Raw genomic sequence first — 7,996 nt, forward strand, 5'->3', positions numbered from 1 at the left:
ACCCTGGCTGCAACAGGAGGGAAAGGAAGGCTAAATGGGAGGTGATATTTGTGCCCAGCTTTGGAGACCCACAGGTAGTTGGCCAGTGAGAACCAGAATACCTCTGCTCCCTTCCAATCCCCTGGTTCTGCTCTGTCCTCTGTGCCCTGTCCCCACTGCTTGATCTCACAGTGGAACTGACATCCAATATCTACACACACGCACAGCTCCGGATCCCTACATCTGGTGGATTTGTGCCCTGGGCCTTGCAAACTTACCGCTAGTTCGAAGACCTCTGCTTTGATGCCAAGCAGTTTCTCTTTTGATCTCTTCCGTCAGGTCCTCCACAGTTCCCGCTGTTTATTCTGGGCCTTTCTGTCATTCACTGTCATATACAGAGAACTGATTGATTCAACCTTCTCTCTACTACAAGTATGATTAAGAATAGTGTTTCCATGACCTGGCCTTGAACTTTACACCATGAATGTCCATTAGGAGTAATGTTGAAGTTGCAGCAAAGAGAGAGGGAGCATCTGTGAACAAAGAAACTGGTAACAGTTGGGTATGAAATTAGAGGACCTTTGGTACCCCTCCCCCAGGTCTGTGACAACAGGAGAATCCCCCTGATGGCTGAGCTGGCACAGCAGGGACTGACCCTGCCCAGCCCCTCCCTTCACCAGGTGAAGGACAGTGCCCCCCCCCCCCCTTGTTTGAGGAGGACCAGGAGGCCTCTGCCTGGATGGAAACCACACATCTCCAGATGCGTCCTACTGNGCCAGGCTGGCTGTCTGGATGCCAGAGGATTGTCACAGACAACACAGTGCCCTGCAGTGACAGGGCAGAGTGTGCAGGTTCTGGTCCTGAGGAAGTGGGATGACAGTGGTGGCTTGTTGAGGTGAGAACCCAGAGTTGGAGAAGGAGAGCTGACAGTTATGGGAGGAGGGACTTGGCACAGCCCTGGAAGCTATGGCCTACCTGCTGCTGGGATGGGTCTTGGGGGTTTTGTAAAAGCGCTGACTGTGCAGCATGGAAGAGAGCATGAGGAATTTCCAGGTGGGTAGTACAGGATGGGGTTAAAAGGCTGCAAGAACAGGTGAGTGGACACGGCGTTGCAAAGCCAGACGAGCATAAGCCGACTGTGCTCCATGAAGAGGCGGGCAGGGCCATTTGTTCACAAAACTCACAAGGAAGCTGGCGATGATGACGTTCAAGTTAGGCCACCAGAGAATGTGTCACTTTTGCATATCGGTCATTTTGAATGAATGAACAGCTGGGTCAAGAAGGACACTCTGATCCTCCTTTGTCCCCCTAAAAGCAAGACACCCTGCCTGTGTCAGGAGGTAGAGGGACATCCTCAGCACAAGACACAGGGAATTTAGAGCCAGGAAGGCCATGTAGACAAACCTTATTACTTCATTACAAATTTACTCCTCCAAGCTCGCACTTCATGTGGTCAGTTCCTTATAAATGAATTGTTTCTTCGTCAAAGTTTATTAAAACTGCCTACTTTGGCCATTTCAGAGAGTCTCACATTTCTTTGACCTTCATTTTGTACCAAATTAAAGTTTGCTTTTCACATTTAGTTCAACTGATGTTAATTTAAATTTTAGACCACTCAGAAGACCCTAGAAGGGTAGAAGAAATATTCTTTTTCCCTGACAGTGGGAAGGGCCCCAGCATTTTGGAGAAGCTCAATGATGGCCGTTCCTGATGGTCGGATTGGCAGGTGGAGATGACATTGCAGACACAGGAGCTCAACTGTCACAGGCACACACAGTGCCAATACTGAAAAGGTCACAAAGGTTGGAATGCCAACCAAGGGTGAGGCCCACAGAAAACTATACTTTTGGCTCATAGAACGCAGTAGTCCTAGAGGCAAATGGATGAAAGCCAACCCAGAAAGTTGGACAGTGGACAGGTTGGACAGGTCACCCATATCTGTGACACCCTATATACGCCTAGTATTGGGGTCAGCAAAATATTTATAGTGGCCATATCTGGTTCCCCATCTTTTTGCAGGTTATCTCTGGCTGCCATGGCATAAGTGTGGAGGTGTGTGGTACCCTCAGAGGATACGCCCTGTGATGATCATAAATAACATCACAATTTGTCCTTTCTCTAGAAACAGTTTTCAGCCTCCTGACTGAATCTATGGCCATTATATGTTGCTGCCTCCTCAGCAGGTGGAGAGTGTGGGTTTGGGACCTAAGGAGATAGAGAGAGAGGGTTCTTCTCTACCAGCCTTCCCAGGTCATCCTTCCCTAACACTGGGTGAGCTGGGTGAGGAGCAGTCAGTCCCTGGGGAGGGCAGTGCTGAAATGAGTGCCTGGGGCTGCAGGTTCAGTGACCTGCAACAGTGGGTGCTGGTTAGTTGCAGGGTGGGGAGTCTTGGAAATGATGACGTGTTTGTGCAGTAAAGTCCTGTGAGCAGGGTAGGGGGTCTGTGGTCGTTGTTGGTGCCTTGGGTGGAGACCCTTCGAGAGCATCCCGTGTTCTCTCCACACCTAGGGGGCCTGGGGGTCCCTGGTTCTTACTTCTCCAGATGAGGGTAGGTGGGGATGGAGAAGAGGAGGGTTGGGGAGGGAGATGATGTACTGGGAGTGTGGGGTGGGGTTAGTTAGTTGTGGGCTGTCAACAGGGCTTGTAGGGTTAGTTAAGGAGGCATCTTTCTTTCCTCTCTTCTGGGCTGTTCCTGTGGATGGGGGGGAAAGTGAGTTGGGAGTGTGCGTGTGTGTGACTGAGACAGACGTGTCTGTGACTATGGGAGACAGAGAGAGTGTGTGGGCAGCTGGTGCTGGGGAGCGCGGGTCGCCAGCACACCTGTGAGCTGTGCCACCAGTGGTCACACCTGAGCGGGTGGGGCTGCAGGCTGGGGCAAGCTGATTCTGGCTTGGTGATTCTCATCAGCCGCACCTAGACCAACCCTCTCCCTCCCCTCTCTTCCGCTCCTTCCCCAGGCAGTACTTCTTCACCCTGGTCGCCTGGGTGAAGTACTTCTTCATCCTGTTCACCTCTCTGCCTGTATGGAAACGACTCCCACTCCGGAAAAAGGCGGCGGGAGGGGGAGGAAATCTCTCGGACAAGGTCCCAGGCGCCCTTCGCCCACGCCTCTCCGCCAAGTGGCGGCGCCGTTTGTGCACCCCTGTGCACCCCTGTGCACCCCCGGGTCCACGTTCCGTCTCGCCCTGTTGGTCTTGATGCTGCTGCCGCACTGTCCCCGGGCAGCGGATTCTGTTTGCAACCTGAGCAGTGAGTTTGGGATGTAAACCTAAGGAGTGGTTGCGAAATGCGGGGGGTCGGGGGCCGCCCAGGGCACGGAGGGTGGGGAAAGGGGGCTGGGAGGGTATTAAATTTGTTGGCGGGGAAGATTTGTTGTGGGCCTGTGGCAATGCCGCCCCCTCCTCAGTCCCCTGCGCCGGATCATTTTGGGTCGCGGCGCGGGGCAGGTAGCTGCCTTCGTGCCAAAAGCAGGGTGGGAAGGCGGTGGCTGGGGCGATGAGGTGGGGCAGGTCCGCTTGGGGAGAAGGGAGGTGGTAAGAGGGCACAGCAGGATAGGTCGCTGAAGCAAACATGGATCGTACCCGGTGATCCCGCTCTCCTTCCCCGGTTCCTGGTTCCCAGTTCCCGTCGTTCTCCTGGGGACCTGGGAGCCCCTGGCCCTGACTGTGGCGTTTCCTCTGAGTCCTGACCCACAGACAAGGGCACGCCGAGATACTGTGCTCACAGGACTTCCCCAGGCAGAAACTCTCTCTCATCTGGACTGCTGTCCCCGCCATGAACTTCCCCGTGGGCTCTGCGGGCAGGTCCACAGACCCGCAGGCCCAGCCAGGCTCTCCCTTCAGCAGCCACCTCCCCTGATAAGTCAGGGCTCTGAGCCTTGAACTCCAAAGCCAGTTTAGACTGCAGCCCAGGGTCACTTCCACCCCTTTCCCTGGGGAGAGCTGCCCCCTCCCCAGCTCATCTAGTTACATTCTTTAGGGTTTAAGGTTGGTGCCCATCTTTCTCATTGTATCCAGTAAAATATACTGTTTTCACATTCTATTTAGAGTAAGGGGAAGGCAGTTTGAAGATATTGTACTTAAATTTCCCTTCTATGGCTACCTTTGCTCCACAAATACTTCAACAACTGCAAAGACTTTTCATTCCTGTTGCCAACCTGGGAAATGTGAAACGATCACTGTGTGGGTCTGGGCCAACAACCCCCCTGTGTGCAGGACCTGGGCAGGTGTCTGTGTGTTACCCCACCCCCGTGCATCACCATGACCCTGTAAATTATGCCGACCCACACCCAGACCAAGAGCAAATGTGTGAGTAGCTCCTCCTCCCAGTGCACACCTGCCCCGGTGCACGGCCATGTGGGTCTTTGGGGAAGGAGTTCGCACTTGCTGGGGTGTTGGGGGGCCTCTCAGTGCAGCCCCCCCTCTCCCTCTACTAATGAGTCTGGCTCTGAGAAGTGGCTCAGCTCTGGAAACTGGCCTAAGGATTCCTTCTTTTGTTGGGAGGCCATTTAAACCTCCTCCTCATCCATCTTTATGTCTTGTCTCTGTTTGTTGTAGTTTTCAAATCCATCCCTAAGTATCCAGGTTGGCTGTCCATCCATCTTGGCTCTAAGATCACCCTGTGCTGAGCCATAGCCATTGCTCTGTGGTTGAGTCATGTCTCGATTTCCGACCTTCCGAGTCCTTTTGATCACCTTACCTCCTTTCCTCCTGACCCAGAGCACCTGTACCTGTGATTTATTGTGTCGGCACCTGCCACCCCCATTACTGCTGGCAGCCATTTTGGGGTACAGGAGCTCCTACCACCATTCATGACCTTCAGCAAAAGTCATCTCAGATTTTGGAGAATTCTGGCGATCTTCTCGTCCACGCTCTCCTCATAGGCTCAATAAACGAGAGTTAGCTTCAGGCTTCCCTGTGGAGCAAGGTTGACTGGACACTTTTCTGCCTTTTCATACTATACCCCACCTGGCATATTCTCTTCCCTGAGCCAGCTGACCCCTTCCTCTACTACCTGCCTCTGAAATTCTGGCCGTTCTGCTCCATGCAGGGCAGCCATGCCTTCTGCCAACCTTGCAAGACCCATCCCAGCAGCAGGTTGTCGCCATCTCCCAGGGCTGTGCTAAATCAGGACCCCCTGTCATGTACTCTCCCTTCTCCAACATTGAGATCTGATCAAGTCCCCCAAGACACTGTCACTCAGCTTTGTCAGGAGCAGCCCTGCTAAGTGCTGTCCATGTCCCCCCAGGGCACTGGGCTAGTTCCTGACAATCCTCTGGCCTCTAGATATTTTCCTCCGTAGCTACCTGGCACATCCCTGGATTGGTTATGGGCTGAGTGATGATAGGTATTGGTCTGGTGGGCAGAGGGGACATATCTGGAGACGTGTGATTTCTTGTGTGGCTTCTGCCAGGCAGAGGCCTCCTGGTTTCCCTCAAACAAGGGAGGGGAACTAGCCTTCACCTGGTGAAGAGAGGTGACAGAGAGGGTCAGTCCTCGGTCTGCCAGCTCAGGTGTCAGGGAGAGTCACTTGTTGGCACAGAGATGGCGAGATGCTCATGGTCATTTTTCTTTTAACCCAACTTTCATCTGCATTTTCTCCTTCACAGATGCCCACTCTCTTTGCTATAATTTCAGTTTCTCTGCTAGTGGACTGCCATTGTGTGCAGTTGAAGCTGTGGTCAATGGGATCTCTATTCCTTACACCTGTAATAGTCTGAAGGCCAAACCTGTTGGTTCCCTGGAGATGATGTCAAGTGCCAGAGAGACCTCGAATCAACAGTGTGGACTTTGTGTGGACGTGGTGGAAGAGCTCCAAAGCTCACTGCTGTACAATGAACGAGACTCTGGTGAGTTTGCCCGATCCAAGGTAGAAGTAGAGCAGTGTTGTAGGGGTAGGGAACAATTGTATTTATGGGAATATGGGAAGTTTATCCTACCCAAGAGGCCGAGCAGCCAGGGTGGACGCAGAGAAGAGAGCAGGACCAGGAATTACGTGAGGAGCAAAGGTCTGGGTACCAGGTGGGGACATAGGATCTGTCAAGACCCGAGGCTGACCTCTTTTCCATGGGGGGTGGGGACAGTTCTTTCCTCTGTGCAGGGCATCATGAGGTGTCAGCAGGAATCCAATGGACAGTGCAGGCCATCATTGTACCTTTACTACAAGAAACAGAGATGTCTCCGCATTGGCCTGAGTTTCGAACTTTGGAAATCCCGTAACCGTTATTGTAGATACTTAAAGAAGTTGGTGGATAGTCATATGAAAAATGTTGTTCGAATTTCAAGTGAAGTTTGTGCCATGTGGTGTAATCAGAATACAGTTCTGGACACAAAAGGTAACTGTGCAGAGGGGAAAATTTACGGTCTCTTGAAATGACATTGACACTGTGTCTGTGTGTCTGTGTGTTGCATGTGGTTTGAGAAAGTGATCTGACCATAGTGTTTCTTTTTATTACATAACAGCCACAAGCGTGTCCCACATCCCTCCTTTCCCCTCTTACCTCCTCACATCCCTCCCTCGCCCCACGGAGCCTTGGACCACTCACTGTGGGTTTCCCGCTGACCCCAACTGTGCAGGCCTCATTCTCTTTTCAGTCCCGTTCCTTGTACTGTTCTTTCTTCTTAGCACTTCTTATCTTCTTGGTCTCCCCTGGTCTATTTGTAGAAATCCTTCAATACCACGTCTGCAGGGGTTTCGTACTTTCAGTCCTAACTCAGAGTCTCTGTTGGAAGAGTGTTTGGGTTGGGAGAGTGTTTGGGAGAGTGTTTGGGAGAGTGTTTGGGAGAGTGTGGGTGGTGTGGAGAGTGTTTGGGCCCCGTGTGGGTGGTGTGGGGACAGCAGTTACACAGTGCAGGGGTGTATTCACGTTCAGGTGAGACCAGCATGGTGGCTGCATGCGATGTGTCCAGGGGACGGGGACTATCCAGGGGGCTAAGAGGAGGGGGCCTTAGTTTAGTCCCAGGAAGAAGGTAGAAGGCCTTGCAGACACAACTCAAAAGGCTGGAGTTCAGGACTGTGTTCCCAGAGAAAGGGGCTTCAGGATGGCAGGTAAGGCAGCAGGTGAACAGTAGAAACTGTTCAGAAGTAGGTTAGAGGGGGCCAGTTCTCCTGGACCTCTGGGTTTCCTGTCTGAGCCCTGGTGCTATCAGCTGGCAGCCAGCCTCTTCCAGTCTCCAGATCCTGAGCCCATGCCCTGCCCTGAGCAGAGGTGACTGGGGAGGTGGGTGGGGCTGAGCTGCTGGTGGAGTTGGATACTGACAGCTGACTGTGCCTCTGCACCTCCCCGTGCAGGAATGCACGGAGCAGGGTAAAGACAGTCATTCTCAGAGCCGTGAGCTGTTTCCAGGGTGAGCAGAGGGGCGGAGAATGGAGGATGTCTGTAAGCCTCCCCAGGGCTAGAGGAGGCAGAGGCAGGCCCCTCTCTTAGGACAGGGCTCCTCAGTGGTGTTGTAGAATCAGGACTCCAGTAGAGGGAGCAGAGCAGTGAGTGCATTGGCCCCGAGTCCTTGCCCCTCCTGTCCTTAGCAGGACTTGGGGCTGACTGTCATGCAGTAAAGAAGGGAGGACATGGGTACAAGCTGTAGGACCCAGTGAGCAGGAAGTATGTGGATCTCAGGGAGGATGGAGCTCTGAGGTGGAATGGGTTGGGGTCGGTCTCCCCAGGGAAACTGGCCCGAGATCTCCTCAGCCATTAGGGAAACATGTGTTTGTTTTCAGTAGAAGATGCTGCTCCAAAGATGTCATGAGTGTGGTCTAGTTCAACACGTGTTCTTCGTGGTCGGCTGCCTTTCCGTCACCTCCAGTGGCTCAGCTGTGGACCTTCAGAAGCTGCAGTTCTTCCAGCCAGTGAAAAGTCCTCCAGAAGATCACGATAATAAAGCAGATGCAATATTCATGCCTTGCGTTCCATGTGGGATATGTCGACTCTGAATTGTTCTTCAGTGGGAGCTGTGTCTTAGTGCCACTGGGGTGGGGCCAGTTAGGCCTCTCGGCGGGCCGCTCCAGAGCCTCATAGTTG

The 7,996-nt window shown here is 53.0% G+C and overlaps 1 protein-coding gene across 4 annotated transcripts; it reads left to right on the forward strand.

Moving 5' to 3' along the window:
- Window positions 1–2,948: 2,948 nt before the first annotated feature.
- Window positions 2,949–7,941, forward strand: LOC119001952 (uncharacterized). Of its 4 annotated transcripts, none has more exons than XR_005069656.1 (4): window positions 2,949–3,228; window positions 5,616–5,827; window positions 6,062–6,313; window positions 7,699–7,941. XR_005069656.1 is itself a non-coding variant. In XM_037067590.1 (4 exons), the coding sequence occupies exons 1-4, from the start codon at window positions 3,003–3,005 to the stop codon at window positions 7,722–7,724; spliced, it is 747 nt and encodes a 248-aa protein (XP_036923485.1). In that variant the 5' UTR covers window positions 2,949–3,002; the 3' UTR covers window positions 7,725–7,941. The 4 variants fall into 4 exon arrangements, 3 of the variants coding, with proteins under 3 accessions (XP_036923485.1, XP_036923486.1, XP_036923484.1); XM_037067590.1 differs by having other exon boundaries at window positions 5,588–5,827; window positions 7,696–7,941; XM_037067591.1 differs by having other exon boundaries at window positions 5,588–5,827.
- Window positions 7,942–7,996: the final 55 nt, after the last annotated feature.

Source organism: Sturnira hondurensis, unplaced genomic scaffold (assembly GCF_014824575.4).
Source record: "Sturnira hondurensis isolate 20B ecotype Veracruz unplaced genomic scaffold, ASM1482457v3 Scaffold0017289, whole genome shotgun sequence".
Classification (NCBI taxonomy): Eukaryota; Metazoa; Chordata; class Mammalia; order Chiroptera; family Phyllostomidae; genus Sturnira; species Sturnira hondurensis.

What these genes read in the sequence shown, in the direction of transcription:
- LOC119001952 (XM_037067589.1), top strand. Translation starts at nt 3,003, where the DNA reads ATGGAAACGACTCCCACTCCGGAAAAAGGCGGCGGGAGGGGGAGGAAA. An exon ending in TTCTGTTTGCAACCTGAGCA is followed by an intron (nt 3,229 to 5,587) that starts GTGAGTTTGGGA and finishes TCTCCTTCACAG; the next exon opens with ATGCCCACTCTCTTTGCTAT. An exon ending in GTACAATGAACGAGACTCTG is followed by an intron (nt 5,828 to 6,061) that starts GTGAGTTTGCCC and finishes GGGTGGGGACAG; the next exon opens with TTCTTTCCTCTGTGCAGGGC.